Source organism: Morus notabilis, unplaced genomic scaffold (assembly GCF_000414095.1).
Source record: "Morus notabilis unplaced genomic scaffold, ASM41409v2 Scaffold1056, whole genome shotgun sequence".
NCBI lineage: Eukaryota > Viridiplantae > Streptophyta > Magnoliopsida > Rosales > Moraceae > Morus > Morus notabilis.
Genome location: NW_010368045.1, coordinates 1 through 19,138, shown reverse-complemented (window position 1 = coordinate 19,138; position 19,138 = coordinate 1). Strand labels below are relative to the sequence as shown.

Here is a 19,138-nt window from a genome sequence, read left to right as displayed (position 1 = left end):
AACAAAAGTTATACAAGTCCTCAATTAAATATATGTTGAAAATATCATATGTAGTGTAATCATGGGAGCCACTCATAAATGGCCGCGGGTTGTAGTTTGAGGATCGGTAAATGGTGTTCTCTTGCATTTTGACTTTTTTTATTGCCTTTTTGGTTGTTCATTAGGACTCTCGGCCTCGGCATTCTCATCCATTTCGTTCAATTCCAACATATTATCTCCATGAGCATGATATCAAACAAACTAAATACTTTTAACATATCAAACACATTTCTAGAACTAAGACACGCATTTACACAATTTTACAATAAACATTCAAAAATAAATGTCACAAAACAAATCAGGCCTTTTATCGAACATATGATGGGCACTAATGTAATAAGTTGTATTTCACACCAAGAACACAAAAATAACAACCCAGATGACGAAACAAAAACATAAAACAAACACAGAAACCTCACTGTGAGGAGTGAGGAGTGCCGAGAGAAAAGGCCGGAGTAAAGAGGTTACCTTCACTGTGAGGAGTTGTCTGACTTTACCGGCGTAAGTATGTTACTTTTGAGACCGGAGAGACGACGAAAGCTCAGACAAGTGGCGGGGGGCTGGGTGGAATCCGACAACATTAGCGGTAAAAGGTAAGGTTTTTTTTTGGGTTTTGGGGGTCGTTCGGTCCTTTGAAGAAGGAGAAGGAATGAAGCACATATTCTTTAGTTATCTTATTTCTTAGTTTGTTTAAAAACACTCAGATTTTGTCTTTTGAGGGTTTTTTTTAAGGAAAAAAAAAAAACAGGAGTAAATTTGTAATTTTATCTACAAATTGAAAGAAAATAAATAAAAAAGAAAATATTTTTTATAAGAGGGTTATTAGTTTGAACTTGTACCAATTGGATTGGACGTCACTGATTGAAAAAATCTGTCTGCTACTGATTCTTCACTTAGAGTGTGTTTGGTTGGGGAGAATGGAAAGGAATGAAAAGAAATTAAGGTTTATTCTCATATTTGGTTAGTTTTAGGAAAATGAATGGCCATTTAAAATAAAATGACTTTTTCATTAAATAGGTGAATCATCACTCCTTCCTCACATGAGAAGAATGCATATTCTAAGTTCTTTTAATTTTTTTCCATCATTACCCTTAAATATTATAATTATAAATATTATAATATTAATATTAATAATATGATAATTATAATAAAAATTAAGATTTTATTATTTTAAATATATAATATTATAATTATAATTAGATATTATATTTTATAATATTATAATTATTTATTTATATAATTACAATATAAATTTATATTATAATAAATAATAGATAATATACTATAATTAAAAATGAAATATACTATATTATATATTATAATTATAACATGTTATATTATATTCTATTATTACATTTTTATAATTATACTATATTTCTAATAATATAATATATATAGTGGTAACATTATAATATAAACTAATCACAATATCATTATTTTATTATATTATATAGTATGATTGTATTTTAATAATAAATATTATATAACTATAATTATAATTATATATATATTATATCCTTATAATTTTTTATATATATAATATTAGTTATTAAATGATTATATTAATTTATATGATATTAGTTATATTAACATGAAAAATAATTTTATTAACATAAAAATATTCTTATCCCATTTTATTATATTTATAAAAGTAAAATTAAATAAATAAATTATTTTTTTATTTTATTCTATTACCATTTTTATTTTTATTTTCGTTACCATTCCTCCGTTTTAAGTAGACGCGCCCTTATTTATTTCCTTTCTTGGGAGGCGAAAGAACCTCTTCCTACTCTTTTCCCAAAAAAAAAAACAAAAAACAAAAAAGTCGCTCTTGCTACTTGTTTATCCGTTGAACCATAAATGGCTTAAAGCCTCCTCGTCCTCTCCAATGTGGGTAATAATTTCTCTGAGAAATCAATGGGGGTTGGAGGCAAATTCTGGGACTTGCTCAAACCCTATGCCCGGAACGAGGGCTTCGATTTCATGCGGAACAAGCGAGTCGTCATTGACCTCTCTTTCTGGATCGTCCAGCACGAGACCGCTCTCAAGTCCAACGCTCGAAATCCGCATCTCAGGCTCACCTTTCTTCGTACCATCAATCTCTTCTCCAAGGTTCCGTATCTTTCTCGTTTTCCTCATTTTTGGAAAAGGTCACTTCATTTTTTTTGTTGTCTGAACCTGTTGGTACTTGGGTGTTGCTGCAGTTTGGAGCATTCCCAGTCTTTGTAATTGATGGAACTCCTTCTCCATTGAAGTCACGAGCAAGGATTGCGAGATTCTATCATTCTTCTGGCATTGATTTGTCTAGCTTTCCTGCGGCTGAAGATGGGGTTTTGGTTGAAAGGAACCGCGCATTTGTCAAGTGTGTTCAAGAATGTGTGGTGGGTTGTGCTTTTGACACCATGGTTCTGTTATTTAAAATTTGGTGTCTCAATGAGTATTTTTAGGCCGTAACTCTTCTTTTGGTGGTTGAGGAAAATGAGGAAAGGATCTGAATTTATCTTGATAGTTTGTTGCTTTGTGATGAGTAAAAAAAAAAAAAGCTACATTGAATCTGAAGGGGATTGCATTCTTTATTTCATGGTTGTTTCACGGAAAAAGTCTTATCACTTTCATGAGGCGATAGCAAGAATAACACTTAATAATCTTACTTCCCGTGAAATTTCTCCCTCCCATCCCAGGAATAAGTGAAGAGAAGTCTATCACTTTGATGAGGTGATAGCAAGAATAACACTTAAAAATTTTGCTTTCTATGAAATTTCCATGAGCATCCATGTTACTTTATGTGTTTTAGAAGAAAAATAAAGACAACTATAGAGTCATATTAGGAGAAAAAATGTGGTTATTCAGTACATATTTGGCTTGAACTTGGTCTGTGTATCGAGCCTATGCTAATGAGATTGCTAGTTAGCATAATAACATGTTTCTTTAGACGCGGATTAAAGATCTCTGTGCATAGTTTGGCTGTTGTTTTGGCTGTTATGGTTTTCTGTTTTTGCCTTTCGTTTTTGTTGGTTTCATGGTTGTTGTTTTTCTTTTCCTTGCCCCTTGTATTGATTTCCATTCATCAATATAAAGTTTTTTGTTACCCAAAAATAGACCATCTGTGCATAGCTTTTCAGGTTCAGGTTTATTTTTGATGTAGCTGAAGTTGCATGAACAATTTACTTCTTCTAGCGAAAACATGTTTTTATCACAACTGTACCCCACCTAACTCATGCTTAGATAAGCGTTTTTTTTTAAATATTTTTATAGATTTTATGGGTAATGCTTGTAGAATGTTTTTCACCGGTTATCACTAACAATGATTCAATAGGAACTACTTGAACTATTTGGGATGCCTGTTCTGAAAGCAAAAGGAGAGGGTGAAGCACTGTGTTCCCAGTTAGACCGTGAAGGTCATGTAGATGCTTGCATCACATCTGATAGTGATGCATTTCTCTTTGGTGCTACATGTGTGATAAAAGGCTTTAGATCGAACTCCAAAGTAAGTTTTAGTTTCTTAATAGGTCTTTTATTATGCAGTAGAGCATTGGTTCTACTTTAAGTTGGCAGATAAAATTCTTCAATTGTGCAATTAATTTTCTTACAATGAATTACTTGAGAGAACATACTAGGAGAGCGAGGGGTAGACCAAGAATTACTTGGGCTGATGTAGTTAGGCACGAATTTTAAGATCTAGGGCTTCAGGAGGGTCTCGTGTTTAATAGAGTAGACTGAAAATGAGAAATCCATATAGCCGACCGCAATTAATTTGGGATTAAGGCTTGTATTTGTTGGTGTTGTTGCTGTGCAATTAATTTTCTTACAATGAAAAAAAAAAAGATGTGTTGTTCTACGTCTGTGTTGTCCATATAATTAGCTTAGAAAATATATGATAGGACAGTGAGTCCATTTGAAGTCATCCTCTCTTATGGATGTACATTCTGTAGTACCCATAAAACACATTATTCGAGTGATTTAACTTCCTTAGTTAGGAAAAGAGATAATTGAGGAAAGGTCTGAAGAAAGTTCAATATGTAAAAACTAAAGGTTCGTTTGGTATGAGGATTCAAATCAAGGTGATTCTAATCATGATACTGGAACCAGAATCATGATTCATGATTTTGGGTTCAAATCATAATTCTGAAACCATGATTCAGAATTAGGGATTTGAATCACCTTGAATCAAGAGGGATGGTGGTTTTAGAATCATGATTTGAGCTAGTTTAAAACATCACATCAGATTCTAAATCATGATTCAGAATCATCCAAACCAAACACCGACTCTGAAACATGATTTAGAATCACTGTAAACAAGCACTGATTCTGAACCAAGATCCAGAATCATGATTTTGGATCCATCTACCAAATGCACCCTAAGGCCTTGTTCTTTTCACAACTCAAATTACAACTCAAGTTCTTTTACTACAGTGTTTTCTGTCACAAAAATTCAAATTGAACTTTTTTGCTACAGTTTTTTTTCTCACATAAAAAAATTTGAGTTGTAAAAAGAACACACCCAAGAAACTTAATGATATTTTCCTACTTATAAGAGCAGAGGTTGTACTCTTCTGAACCAAGTGTTTATTTGTTGCTACTTGCATGCATTTTCTCTTCTGGACTACCATTCTTAAACCCGAAGCTTCTATTTTCAACAAGTTGTTATGCCCAATTATTTCGCTAGTTTGAGAATCTCATTATATATAGGAACCATTTGAATGCTACTGCATGTCAGATATTGAAGCTGGTCTTGGTCTAAAGAGGGAACAATTGATAGCCATCTCTCTTTTGGTGGGGAATGATCATGATATAAGTGGGGTGCAAGGAATTGGGCTTGAGACAGCTCTTCGTTTTGTCCAAACTTTGGGTGAAGATGAGATATTGACTAAGTATGCTTTTAAGTTGCTTCATATGATATTAACATGCTGATGTTGAAAACTTGTTTATAGTGAAATATTTTGCTCAAATCTTTTATGTGCATGCAGGTTACGTGGAATAGGCAACAAAAGTATTTCTGCATTCCAGTGTTATACTAAATTTGTGGATGATCTTGTACCCTCTTTAGATAGAAGCTTACCGAAGAAAAAGCTTTCTCATTGTTCTTTCTGTGGGCATCCTGGTAGCAAGAGAGATCATTTGAAGAATTCTTGTAAATATTGCTCTACTAGTTCTAATGGGGGTTGCAAGAAAAAGCCAGAAGGGTTTAAATGTGGTTGTATGTCTTGTGACGTGGTACATAGTTGGACATTGCCGTCTATTATCCTTTTTCATACACTATGTCATACATTGTTAGACCTTTAGTTAGATTCAAACTAGAGTCTTTCATTTATGATTTTATACAATCTTTGCTATCTCCTATCTTTATTAAGAGCATTTTGAATGGTAGGGACGGAAAGAAAAGGAGCGAAAGAAGCAAGACCATTGGTTTGACAGAGTTTCTTCCAAGATTGCTCTGGAGCCAAATTTTCCCAACCGCGAGATAATTGAAATGTATCTGTGCGACAACCATGGTTCTTTCACTGGTATGTTCGACTCCTGGCATTTTGCTGGTTTTAGCAATCAATAGTTTGATTAAGGACTTAAAGTGTCTCTTTCTCTGGTTCTCTCTCTCTCTCCCTCTCTCAAGTGGCCACATATACACAAAGGCACGTTGAGAGAGAGAAGAATATTTGAATGTGTCTTTATTACCATCCTCAAGTGATTTCATGAAACTCTAGTTCTGACGTTTTTTACAAGCATATACATCTTGGCCCTTTTTTTTTTTAAAATTTATTTATTGCTGCTAGGGGTATCTGCTTTGTCTAGTATTTCTTTTTCTGGACTGGACAGGACAGACATTACTTGCACCAAGACTTGTAAATCATTTTTCGCAAGTCACTAGATCAACCGTCATTCTTTTTTGGAAATATAATGTCAAAAGGAAAGAAAAAGGGAATGGAAGGGTCGTACCAGATTGTGTGGTTCCCATTTCCTTGAATGAAGAGGTGGGTAAAAAAGAAAGAAAGGAAGAAAGCCTCACCTAATGTTGTGAATCCAGCCTTGAAGTCGAAATTGGGAAGATTATGCGATAACGTGTGACCTAATTTATGTTCTGACAATGTTCTTTTTATCTTATTTCGTTTGGTTTACTTTTGTAGACTTGTCTTTCCATCTTGGACTCTATTTTTGTTTTAATATTATCTTTTTGAACAGGAAATGATGGCCCATGTATATCATGGAGAAGCCCAAAAATTGAGCTGCTGGTTGATTTCTTAGCATTTCATCAGCGTTGGGAACCATCGTATATTCGTCAAAGGATGCTTCCCATGCTCTCCACCATTTTCTTGAGGGAAATGGCCGCACATCAAATAAAGAGTCTATTGTATGGGCAATATGACTTTGATTCCATAGACCGTGTGAAGGTAAGACACGGGCACACGTTTTATGTCATCAAGTGGAGCAAAGCTACTCCTAAATCAGGTGGTGTTTCTAATGCAACCTGTTCAGAAGTGTCTGACATGCAACAAGATGTGGTTGACAGCGATGAATCCGTTGATTTATTGGATGAGATGGATGCACCTATGATTCACATTAAGGACGGATGTCAATTTATTTTGACGGATGAAAACGTGGAACTCGTTCATGCTGCTTTTCCACGAGAACTGGACAGATTTTTGCGAGAAAAGGTATGTTCTTGGCCTTCTATTTATGTGTCTCTCTGGCCCTGTTTTCTTCCTCTTAGTTTTTACTTAGGTTGTCTCGTGTAAATTATAGACATTATACGTTACGTCGGATTTACTAGTGTCTAAATTGAAGTCTTTGTTGTATTAGTGATGCAGAACTAGGGGGAGAAAGGGAAATAGAGAAGAGAGAATAGAAAGAGGAGAAATTAGAAGAAAGGAGAGAAAAATAGAAGATGAATTAGAGATTTAGAAAAGAAATTAGATAGAGAGAGATGAGAAAGGAGAGAGCAAGAGGGAGAAGCAATCTGATAAAGATATTCAATATTCAAATCATGGTCTCAATTACTCTTAACAAAGTAGCCAATTTATAGGCTAATTACATAATGAAAATAGGAAACTAAAACAGAATAAAAAACTCAATCCTAATTGATTTGAAAATCAATCCCAACCAATCTAATTTATTTTCTATATTTGTCTTCTCAAAGTCAGTACTTATTCTTCATCAATTAGTTTAGCCACCTGGGAGCTGTGACAGGAGAGTAAAAAAGCAAAGGGTTATCTCCTGCAGTAATCTAGGGCTAATAAGAGAATTTTCAAAATTAAGAAAATATTGAAGTGATGAACTTAAGAAATGTTCTTGAAAACTTTTGCAGGAGCTGAAAGAATCAAGAAGGAAAAAGACTCCAAACTTGAGATTTGAAAGGACAAATGAGAAGTTGGAAACACCTAAGTCAAGAGGCATCCAGCGAAATATCACCGAATTTTACCGTTCAACCAAAGTCCTATTAGAGAACCAACCTGTAGAAGATTTAGCCAAGGATATTGATAGTCAGAGCGGCGAGTCATCTAAAGAGAAGAGGAAAGTTTCAAATCAAAACTTGCCAAAGTCTGTAAGACGTCGTCTTTTGTTTGGCTAAGGTTATTCTTTGTTATTATTTTGGATCATTTTGGCTCCTCTTTGCTTATTGTTGTTAAGGTGTAAATAGTGCATATAGGGCGGTGTATATATTTTTGCTATATATTTTTGCTCTACTTAAGGTTTTAGGTGTATATCTTTCTTCTTCTTCTTCTTCCTTTTTTTTTTTTTTTTCCTTTCCTTTCTTTGGCTGAATAAGTTTTAGGTGTATATCTAGGATTCCTTATTTCTGCATTACAAGATTTCGTGTTATGCTTTACATTTTGTGTGTATGAACTATAACTATGTTAGTTGTGTGCATGTGTTTCTAGTAAGGACTACCTAGATTTCCTTTTCACAGATTTGATCTGATTGAGGCTGGTCATGTGGAATCCAACGAGTCTCACATTTTGTCATTTACTACATGAACAGTGTACTATTTCATACTGACATTATGATCACATGTCATCTCATGTAACATCTCTAACAAACATACTGAGAAATCCTCTTTCTCAACGTGAGGCACACTTTTAAACCATTAGATCGTGTTAGAATTATGTATTAAAAAATATGGTCAATTAACGGGACTTGATAAGGATTTGATGGTTAAAAATTGTGTCTAACAATTAGAGTATTTTTGTAATAACCTAGTTATGTAAAGAATTTTTTAATTAGTCTTATTTTGTTATCTTGTCCTTGCATATTAAGGTCATATTCATTCACCGATTCGAGTTTTGCTACAGTAAAAAGCTTTTAGAAACATGCACATCTAATTTTTTTGCTATAGTAAAAAGCTCTTATATAAAATCACATCTTAACTCGAATTAAAAACTCCAATTAGCGAACTAAACAGGCCCTAAGACTTATTAACGCTCGTTATTGACACTTATTAGTTCGGCACTTTGTTCTCAAAAAGCAGAATGCAATTTAGGACATATATCCCAACATACAATGTACATTCTATTAACTTGTATGAATAATGTGATTAAGACAATTAAACATGCATATTAAAGTTTATAGGAGATAACACATGCTTAATTACGCATGAGTTTGCATGTGTCGAATGAAATAAAGGTCAGAAATGAAATTTCTCATGTTGCACCTGATGGGAATTTACTAGAGTATGAATACCAAAGATAAAACAAACAAGCCGAAATTAATCTAGGGATTCGGGCGGAAATCTTTTTGCTAACACAGTATTTCATGGGTTTATTGAGATTAGATTATAAAAAGAATGATAATTTAATAAAACTTCATGAAAATCTAAAGGTATAAAATTGAGTCCTATTAACCCTTTTTTTTTTTTTAAATATCCTACTGCAACATTCTACTCTCTAAAGGCGAAAAAAAAAAGATAAAAAAAAATCAGATGGATGGCTGATTTTGGCCACCTCTCATAAATTAACGACTGATGTTCTTTTTAGGCAAATCTCGAACCATTTTTTTTTTCTAGAGAATGACCCTTTTTTTTACCATGGTTATCATTGATACACCATCATTTATAACTGACAAACCATTTTATCATTGATTATTGAAAAATCATTTATTGAAATTGATTTATGACTAGCTTATCGTTGGTCATCGAAAAAACACAAAGTCAATCATGATACACCACCACGTCAATTAGTAATAAGCCAATGTATAATTGATTTACCTTGGTTTGTAATTGATAAATGACCACTTTTCTAATTTTACAAAACTTTGGACATTTACTATAAAAATAGCTCAAAAAAGGGTAATTTTTGCGTAAAATGCAAGACAAACCCTTAACACACTACATGGAAAGTTCCATTCAAACAAATTTCATGTTGAACTCTTGCTGTTTAATTTCATATATTGTTACGGGGCTCAATTGTTTTTATTAAAATTGTCCTTGTATTCTTTCATTGTCTCTTGCCACCTTTCTGCTTTGTTATCCTACAAACTTGGCTTAGAAAATTTTCTGTTTTCATGTTATTTTTATTTGCGGTATAACACAAGCTTTCAAGTGTAGATGAAGAAGTTTAATGGGAATAACCTTTCGGCGCATTACATCCACAAAATGGATGCTTTAAATTATTTCATTGTACTAATAGTCTTCCTTTTCTTTTTAGTCATTCGACTTCGATTATAGGCCCGAAGACTTGACTATTAGCCCAATCCTAGTATCTGTAGGGTCCAATGTTCTGGTCGTTAATTCTTATCCTATATATCTCTTGCAGTTGTATCCAAAATCCTCTGCCTCTCTGGATACATAGCAAGACCGGTAATTTTGGACACGACACGAAAAAATGATATGAAAATGATACAAGATAAATAGATTTAGACCGCACGATTATTAATTGAGTCGTTAACGGGCTGTCACGAATAACACGAAAATAAATGGGCTGGATTCGTGCCAGCCCGTTTAACACGCTTAACCCATTTAATTATACGGGCCGTTATTGGACCGACACGGCCCGGCCCGTTTATTAAGCTCATATATATTATATATAGTTTTTAGAGCGTAGTTGGGTATTTAACCTTAAGGCTCAAAGAAGACATTTTTCTATATTTATTTTATGTTTTATGGACTTAAATATTCAAATGTTTGGTTATGTTTTCTTATTTAAATGTACTTGGTTATGTTTTCAAACTTCTTTGGATGTTTGGTAATTTGAATGTTTTGAAACATATATACTTGATAATCTTGTAGTATCATATATATGTGTGTGTTTGATATTTAGATATTTTAATGTGTTAGCTATTATGCATGATTTTAATTATAAGTGACATTAAGTAGTCAATTAATATAGTTTTGAATACAATATAAAATTCCACTATTTTTGGTATTGGGTCATAAACGGGTCATAAACGTATTTTTTTCGTGTCGGCCCGTCACGACACGTTTAGTAATCGTGTTCGCGTGTCGTGTCGTGTTAACCGTGTTATTAGCGTTTCGTGTTCGTGTTTGAGTTTCTAACACGTTTATTAATCGTGTCGTGTTCGTGTTCACTATAATCGTGTCGTGCCGTAATCGTGCCGGCCCGAACACGACACTCAAACACGAATTGCCGGCCCTAGGTTAGACCCTGAGAAAATTAATGCAAATATTTCTGTATATTTGTTGTTTTGTACCACCTCCAAGTTTATTTTAATTCATTACTTTTAGGGGACAAGGAAATCCACATTACCATTCAGCCCACAAAGAAAATCAGTATTTCAATTTTTTATTTTTTTAAAAGAACAAAAAAAAAGAAGCCAAAATCTACATTAACTTTGTACTTGTTACATTAATACACAATTATTCCTCCAACAAGAAAAATCATATCGCGAAATTACCATTTACTTACATGAGCGTTTTAATATTAACCATATATGTGTACAGCTTCAACGGGGGCTAGTAGACCATGAACCCCGAAGTCCTTTCTCGGCCTAGTCGTCAGCCCAAGTAAGTGCAAGATTACTGATCTTGCTTAACGACTTAAGCTTATTTCTAATATTGTTTCTATTTTTAAGATTATGACATGAATATTACCTAAAAAGGGTTATTAACACTATTTATACATGAATTATTAGTATTGTTGTCACTTTGAATATACTTGAACTCTTAATTTTAGAAAATCACTTCTTGAACTTGCTCTTTTTGATTGTTTTGGTCCCTAACATTATAAAAATTAGTGAAGGATTTCTAGAATTTCACATAGATAATCATGTCCAAATTGCGTAGTAACTAAAATTTAAATAAATAAATATTCAAGTTAAAAGCAAAAAGTTTTCTGCGTTATTGAAACTATAACACTTGCATCTATGCATTGTCTCTAAGAAATTTCTTCGTCAATAAAAAAACTGTGAAGAAAATCTGAGAAAATAATTTGTCAAAATTAAAAGTTATGGAATCAATGCGACGCAATGATAATAATTCAAGGATTACCCCCCTCCCCCAACCAAAAAAAAAGGAGAATACATACATGAATAAGATATTTGGACACTGAAAAAAAAAATATGACAACAAAATTTTTGACAAAATTATTATTACTTTAAATTGTTTCCTCCCTTCTGTGGACCAATAATTATATTATAGTTTGGTAAAACAGCAAGATTGCATATGTGAAAAGCTCCATAAAGAAATGGGCAGAAGATTGTTATATAAAACTGTCAGCACACGAGGATTTGAAACTGATATTTAAGATGATAGTATTGGTGATTGTAGTGTTAACAGATTCATTATTCTTATATGTTCCGATCCTAAATGAGAAAAAGAAGTGCCTTAAAATGGACAAAGAGTTGAAGATTGTAGCGCTTGTTTTGCGATCTGCCAGACTTGTATTACGTTCTGCGTATTATTCGTGAAATACGTGATGGATTCGTTAACAGCGATTCCAAAAAAGAATCACTAGCAACTAGTCAAGAGCTAGCGGCAGGGGAGGAGGAAGGTGGGTTTTCTTTTAATGTGTATCGTTTTTTACTTCTGTCACTATTTGACACTTGTATTCTTCTATCTTATTTTTTATTTAAATAATAATATACCATCTTAGTAGAGTCTACGTGTCAAATAATGATGTAGAAAGAGACAAAATGAGTGATATTAATATTTTTCTTAGAAATAATTTCACATATGACACAATTAAGTCTAATTTTAATTTTTGTTTTTACTTTTTTCTATTAGATATCTTATCCTTTTAAATATGCTTCATAACCCTAAAAAAAGAGCTTGATTGAAATGTTTTTTTTTTCACTAAGTAATTATTTTTTTCATGTTATTTTTAATGTATGAAAAGTAATCCTCATAAAAATTATTTTTTTAAAATGACCTATTAACATAATTTTCCTTAGAATGTGTTCATGCTTAAATATCTTTGAGAAATTATTGTCAGCATCACTCTTTCTGTTATTATTTTTATCACTTTCTACATTCATTATTTCATTCACTATTTGGCACGTTGACTTTATTATATTATTTTCTATTAAAATAATAACATATTATGTTACTGGAGTCCACGTGTCAAACAATAAATGTAAAAAGTGATAGAAAGAGTGACGCTCGCATTTTTTAACATCTTTTGATGCAACTCTCTCAATTATAATTTCTCATAAATGTCTTTTCTCCTAATTAGTTCCTCGTTGAAGTAATACATTTATTTTCAAATGTATCTTTACCAACTACTACTTTATCTATTTTACTTATTAAACAAGTTTTTACCTAATTTGTCAATAAAATTCTTTATTATTCAATACATTGTCTATCATATATAGCATATTGAGTCAAAATCACATTTTGATTGAAACATGTATTTCACTTCATTCAACTTATTTATACATACGTGCATACGTGTGCGTGTATATATATATATATATATACACACACACACATTTACTAAACTAAACTCTTAAGAGAATAATAACTTCAATAAAAATTATACTCTTTAGAAAGTTTTATCATCGCACATCAAAAAATTTAACAAATTTATTATGTATATGTGTAATATGTGCTTTAAACTAGATAATAGTATTAGGTGTTGATCTTTGGAGGGGTTCTTAACGTTTTCACATTTTTTAGTTTATGGCTTCGGCCAAAAAAAAAAACCTTGATTTCGCCACCATGAGCTAGTAAGAAAGCCTTTGGCTATAGCAAGGAGGATTCATTGACTGCACATTCTAATTGATCTTCTTGCTGTTCTTCCCATTCCACAGGTAAAAGCTTCTTGATTAGTTATATATAGCACTATAAATTTTTTCATAGTATATATAGATATATATATATATATATATTGATATGTTAGTTAGAAGGGTAATTTGTTACCCCATAATTAATTTGACCAGAATATTATATGACTTATACAGGTCATAATTTTTATTCTGTTTTCCAAAATGTGGGGATCCTTTAGATTTTTATCCACAAGGAAATTCTTATACATCATTCTTCTCTGTCATGCATTATAATAATTTATTATAATCTTTATGCATTATAATAATTACCGTTTGGTTTCAATCTTTATATATTGCATTATTGCCTGTCATGTGAGTATTCTATATTACATAAGTCTCTTTCACTTCACGGATTTAAATTTTCAATTCAAGTTGAGATGTGACGTTTTCTGAGAGTTTTTAACTATAGAAAAAAAAAATTAAATGTGACATTTTTTGAGAGTTTTTAACTGTAAAAATTTAAAACTGAAAATTTAAATTAGTGAAATAAACGAGGCCTATAATTGCACTTTACTTTTAGTCATCTTACATGCATATTTCATCATTTTAATATGGCCATAAATTCACGATTACTCCACACATGAGATCGCTCATGCAATTTCATTGTTTATATATATGTGTGTGTGTGTACTTTGTAGGATAAATTACACAGGCTTACCAGCCTAAGATGGTCAAAATTACATGTTTTTGTCTTTTTCGAGGTCACCAAACTCCATTACTATGGCATGAGATTTAAATGGTCAAATGCCATTGTTCAACAAAAACAATATTTAAAACTACAATGTACGTGGAAAAAAAATTCTACTGGAGTGAAAGGATCTCCATCTACCATGAAACAAAAAGAAAAAAGAATTTAGGTTAGCCTCTGTTTGAATGTTTAGGTTTGAACTAAAAACATATTTGATAATGATTTTATTATGAAATCATGAAACAACTATGACAAGGTTAAAATCAGAATTTTCGTAGTACTCTAAAGGAACCTTTAATTAATTTTTCCCGCTGTAATAAATTTGTTAATTATCATTTTATAAGCATTTATACTTGCATTCTGAGCAAAATTTCCTTTCCAAGCGTTAATTTCCCCTTCAACTTGTTATTTTTTTTATTTAAAAAAAAAGTGTTATTTGGTTTTTTTTTTTTTCCTTGACTAGGTATTGGGAGCGTTTTGGTATTTTTTCGCCGTTCAACGAGTAATAAGATGTTGGCTTGATGCATGTAAGAAGCATCCTGGCTGCCTTCCTAGTACTTTTGAGTGCAGCGATGACACAACTTTGAGAAAAATGTCATTTCTGGAGGTTTTTTGCCCTATAAATCGACCCAATCCCAAGATTTTCAATTTTGGAATATTTCTTGATGCGATCTACTCTGGAATGCTGAGTTCAAGTGATTTCACAAAAAAAACTTGGACAATGTTTCTGGTGGGGCCTGCAAAATATAAGGTTTGAATTATTATATCACACTTCTTTGAATACCAAGAAATCACAATTTAATTGATTGAAAATTTTCTAGCACCATATTAGTATTTTAAGTTTTCTGTTTGAATAATAATATATTATGATAATGAAGTCCACATATTAAATAGTAAATACAAAAGGTGACAATGAGAGTAATAGAAAGAGTTATGCTAATTTTTTTTTTATTACTCTTGCTCCGTCAAAAGAAAGCATACGTAGTTAAGAGAAAATATTTGTTAAAAGGACCTCAGTAAAAGTTGTTGTTAAATAGGGATACACTTGTGAGAAATTATTTTTAGTGGAACACTTAGAAAACAAATCTTTATGAAGATCAGTTTTAATATATTAACATTTTTGAGCATCACAGAAAGAGATATTTAAGAAAGGGACACGTTTGGAAAAGCAATTTATTGACATCAATTTATTCTTCCTATATTGATCAAAAATCTAGTATTGACATTAATTTTGGTTGATCTATTCTGTAGTTCGTTCGGTTCATACCTTCAACCAAGCGACAATGTATGGGAAATTTTCTTTGCAAGCAATATTTCTATCATAGGCTTGCTTCTATTCTTGTATCTTATTGGAAATCTGCAGGTTGGTTACTTAATATTCTTAATTTCCTTCTAATTTAATCTTCATAGCTTAAGAATGCACTATTATGACTTAACTACTAGAAAAATTTGCAATGGAAAAAAATGCAATTAATGCCAGGACACAGAAAAAAAAAATAATCAAAATGAAATGTAACATACATATATACATTGCTAAATTAGTTTATTAAACATCCAAATCGAGTAATATAACATACATATATAAATTCGAATATAATCAGTTTCTCATACAAACCACAAAATCAAAACAAACAGATTTACAGTCCCCAATAAGTTACAGTAAAAATAAAACTAAAAACTAATGTACAACAAATCTAGCAACTTATTTCATAAGAAAATAATTACACAATCACATACTACCAATTGAATCACATTTCAATCACAACTCAGTCTTACAAACAAATCTAGTAGATTAAACTATTTAATTTTACATTTACCCAATCAGTAATTTCACACTACACAATCAGTTTCACAAACAAATCCACAAGATCAAAATAATTCATTTTACATGACTCAATCATTTAGTAATATAATAATAGAGTTTAACCACAGGCACTTTCAACATCAAATTGTTAATAACGTAAACACTCAATAACATACATCAATGTCATAAAATCCAGTGCATAGGTCAGATTTTTATCATTTACTCTTGATTAATACATTTTTTAGTTAAATAATTATACTAACAAAAAAGTATTAATTAAGAATGAGAGAAAAAAATTCAGACACATATACGTTTTAAGATAAATTCTATAATTTTCTCTAAAAAAAAACATAAAAACCAATTTATAACAAATAGAGGCACCTGCATAATAGCTGGGCCAACATTCTAAGCTTGGATATATATTCAATCTGGGCCAGGACCAACCCGATTTACCATTTGGCTCATCGGGCTTGGGCCGGGCAACCCAAACTTATCAAACAACATATCAAACTAGAGCTCATCTTATTATGCAATCACAATCATTGCATAACATAATACGGGTATATATATGTTCCTGGTCTGATATCTTATCTTATTATTATTATTATTATTATTATTATTTTGTTTTTTTGAAAGATGGAGATCTAATATCTTAATATGAATTTTCGAAACAGGTATATATGCAGTTGGCAACTACCAAATGGGAGGAGTTGCGAGAAAAAATGAAAATGAAGGAACCAGAAGTAGATTTGTGGATATCTAGCCACAACCTTCCTCCGAGCAAAAAAGACAAGGTCATGAAACACATAAGAGAACCCTTAAAAAATGACGAAGATGTTGACTTAAATAATATTTTTGCCCTTCTTAATGAGCATATACAGCGCAAAAATAACATGGAAGCCATGGAAACTGATATAGAAAAGTTGACATTTTCTTTTAAATTTTTTTAATTATTGTTATATCATGTATCGTACTTCTATAAATAAAAAATAAATTGCCAAAATAAAAAAATAAATAAGTTTAAAGGTTAAAGGAACCAATATGAAAAAATTAAAATTTCTGGAAAAATTAAAAAAAAAGGTAGGAAAGGATTAAAATAAATAAATAAATAAATTTTAGGATAAAATACATGAAAAAAAAGATAAAGGCTCAGGCTAAAAATAAAGGAAAGGGGCTAAACAGGACTAAAACAAAGAACTAAATGAGTTTTAGTGCAAATAGAACAAAAATGAAATAAAATAAAATTTTAGGATTAAAATAAAAAAAAGGTAAAAAAAAAAAGAAATATATCGAAGAAATAGATAAGTTTTAAAACAAATGGAACCAAAACGAAAAAAATAAAGTTTTAGTGCAAAACTTAAGAAAAAGGAAGTAAAAAAAAAATCTAAAATGAATAAATAAATAAATTTTAACAAAAGGAACACAAACGAATGAAAAATAAAATATTAAGACAAAAATAAAAAAAAAAGGATAAAATGAACTAAAATGAAGAAATAAATAATATTTAGGACACCACTAGAAAGAAATATCTAAGCAAGATACCATATGTAAAATAATAATAATAATTTGGGCAAATGAAAGAACTTTAAAAATTTATTTAGATTATCATCACTGGTGTTCTTGAACTTTAAAATCATTTTCAGTTTGACGACTGAACTTCAAAAATCGTCACTTTGCCCCTGAACTCTAAATGTTCCCACTTAACTCCCATTGCAATTTATGTTAAAAAAGATTAAAAAAAGAGTAATGTAGTCATTTGATCTTTTTGTTTCAATTTTGTTAAAAACATGCAGATAAAAACTATATAGTCACACTTAATTCCCTTCTTTTCCATCTAATTTTAACAGAAATTTTACCAAAAACCTTAAATGAGACAAATTTAAAATTTAGAGAATAAAGTGAGTTTTTAAAGTTTAAAAAGAAAAGTAAAAATGACCTTAAAATTCAGGAAATACCAATAAAATTAATACAAAGAAAATAGTTAAAAAGAATAAAAAGAACGAAAAATATAAAATTCTGGGGTGAACAGTTAAAAAAAGAAAGAAAAGAAAAGATAAAAAAAAAAAAACCCATCAAAAGTATTTAAAAAAATAAAAAAACGAGCATTTCAACCAAAACACGCGTTTGGTTTAAAAGCATTGTTCAGTGAACAGTTACTTTTACATATTTATCCTATCTACTTAAGTGAGAGTCAGTTTTTTTAGGGGCTTCTTTTTTCTTTTCTTTTTTAACATTCTTTTTTTATTTCTCCTTTTTTCTCCCTTATCTTTTCTTATGACATCTTTTAACTTCTGATTTTTATCTAATTTAAATACTTTTTGTACGGTTATTTAGAATAATATTTTTTCCTAATTACCTTACTCAAATAATTTATTTTTAAATGTATCCCTATATAAATATTTTTTATCTCATAAATTTTAACTTCAATTATAAAATATTTTGCACATATTTTTTCTAAAGTTTTTTTTTTTTTTTTTGTCTATTTTTCTGTCTTTTGCTTAAGATATATTTTCCCACTTTTGTCTTTATTTCTTTTATCCTATTTTTTCTATTCTTTTTCTTTTTTTCTGACGATTTATATAACCATACTAGTATATTTAGATGCACTAATCATTATCAACAATGTTTATTTGTGCACGCAATTAGTTTTTAAAATCGAATTAATTAACGAACTTGCGACCTAATCATAATCTGTTGAGAAACAGGAATGTTTGTTGCTGGCAACTAATATGTGAGAAGGCAAAAGACTGCAAAGGAATATGAAGGATTTAAATATAGAATACTGGATGTCTAATAATAAAAATTCCTAAGAACCTGAAACCAAAGATTAAGCAGTGCGTATTCTGCAAATTGCAAGACGATAAAGAGGTTAATATCGTGACTGTTCTTCCTGGAGACCTTAGAACCTCAGTTTAGAAACACCTCTGCATGCAGACACTAAAGAAAGTAAGTTCCTAGCTTGCCGTAATGTATTAGTTTTGTGTGTGTGTATATATATATAGGTAATTAAGTTATATACATTAAAGAAAGTAATTAGTTCCTTGCAGTCATATATATATATATATGTGTGTAGATTTTTTGCTGCTGTTATTCCGAAAGGACCATACTTATATATAACATATAGAAGTAACATAGAAGTGAGAAGTATTAGATAGTTGTTATTCAACATAACGTTGATTATTTAAAAGGAGTAAAAATAGTCTTGAAATAACTAAATTTCTTAATATTATGTATTTTCAATAACAGCGTTATATCATATAAATTTCATATTATATTTTTTTTATTTTTAAATGTTATGATGGAATTAAAATCCTTCCGGAAGAACCATAACAATGCCCTATATATGTGTTTTTGTGCGTGTGTGTGTGTATATATATATATATATATATATATATATATAT

At 30.8% G+C, this 19,138-nt stretch overlaps 1 protein-coding gene and 1 pseudogene across 1 annotated transcript; both read left to right on the top strand.

Annotated features, from left to right (window-relative positions):
• Positions 1 to 1,817: 1,817 nt before the first annotated feature.
• Positions 1,818 to 7,733, top strand: LOC21389540 (flap endonuclease GEN-like 1). Its single transcript, XM_024176072.1, has 8 exons — positions 1,818 to 2,151; positions 2,244 to 2,420; positions 3,356 to 3,526; positions 4,729 to 4,910; positions 5,007 to 5,253; positions 5,408 to 5,543; positions 6,214 to 6,686; positions 7,337 to 7,733. Exons 1-8 carry the CDS (start codon positions 1,957 to 1,959, stop codon positions 7,598 to 7,600), a joined length of 1,845 nt encoding a protein of 614 aa, XP_024031840.1. The 5' UTR covers positions 1,818 to 1,956; the 3' UTR covers positions 7,601 to 7,733.
• Positions 7,734 to 11,727: 3,994 nt separating this feature from the next.
• On the top strand, positions 11,728 to 15,296 carry LOC112094628 (annotated as a pseudogene).
• The last annotated feature ends 3,842 nt before the right edge of the window (positions 15,297 to 19,138 follow it).

Bases quoted from the DNA above. Each gene is read 5' to 3' on its own strand.
- LOC21389540 (XM_024176072.1), top strand. From the start codon at position 1,957: ATGGGGGTTGGAGGCAAATTCTGGGACTTGCTCAAACCCTATGCCCGG. The intron at 2,421-3,355 runs GTGGGTTGTGCT...ATGATTCAATAG, and splicing joins AGTGTGTTCAAGAATGTGTG to GAACTACTTGAACTATTTGG. The intron at 5,544-6,213 runs GTATGTTCGACT...CTTTTTGAACAG, and splicing joins CAACCATGGTTCTTTCACTG to GAAATGATGGCCCATGTATA.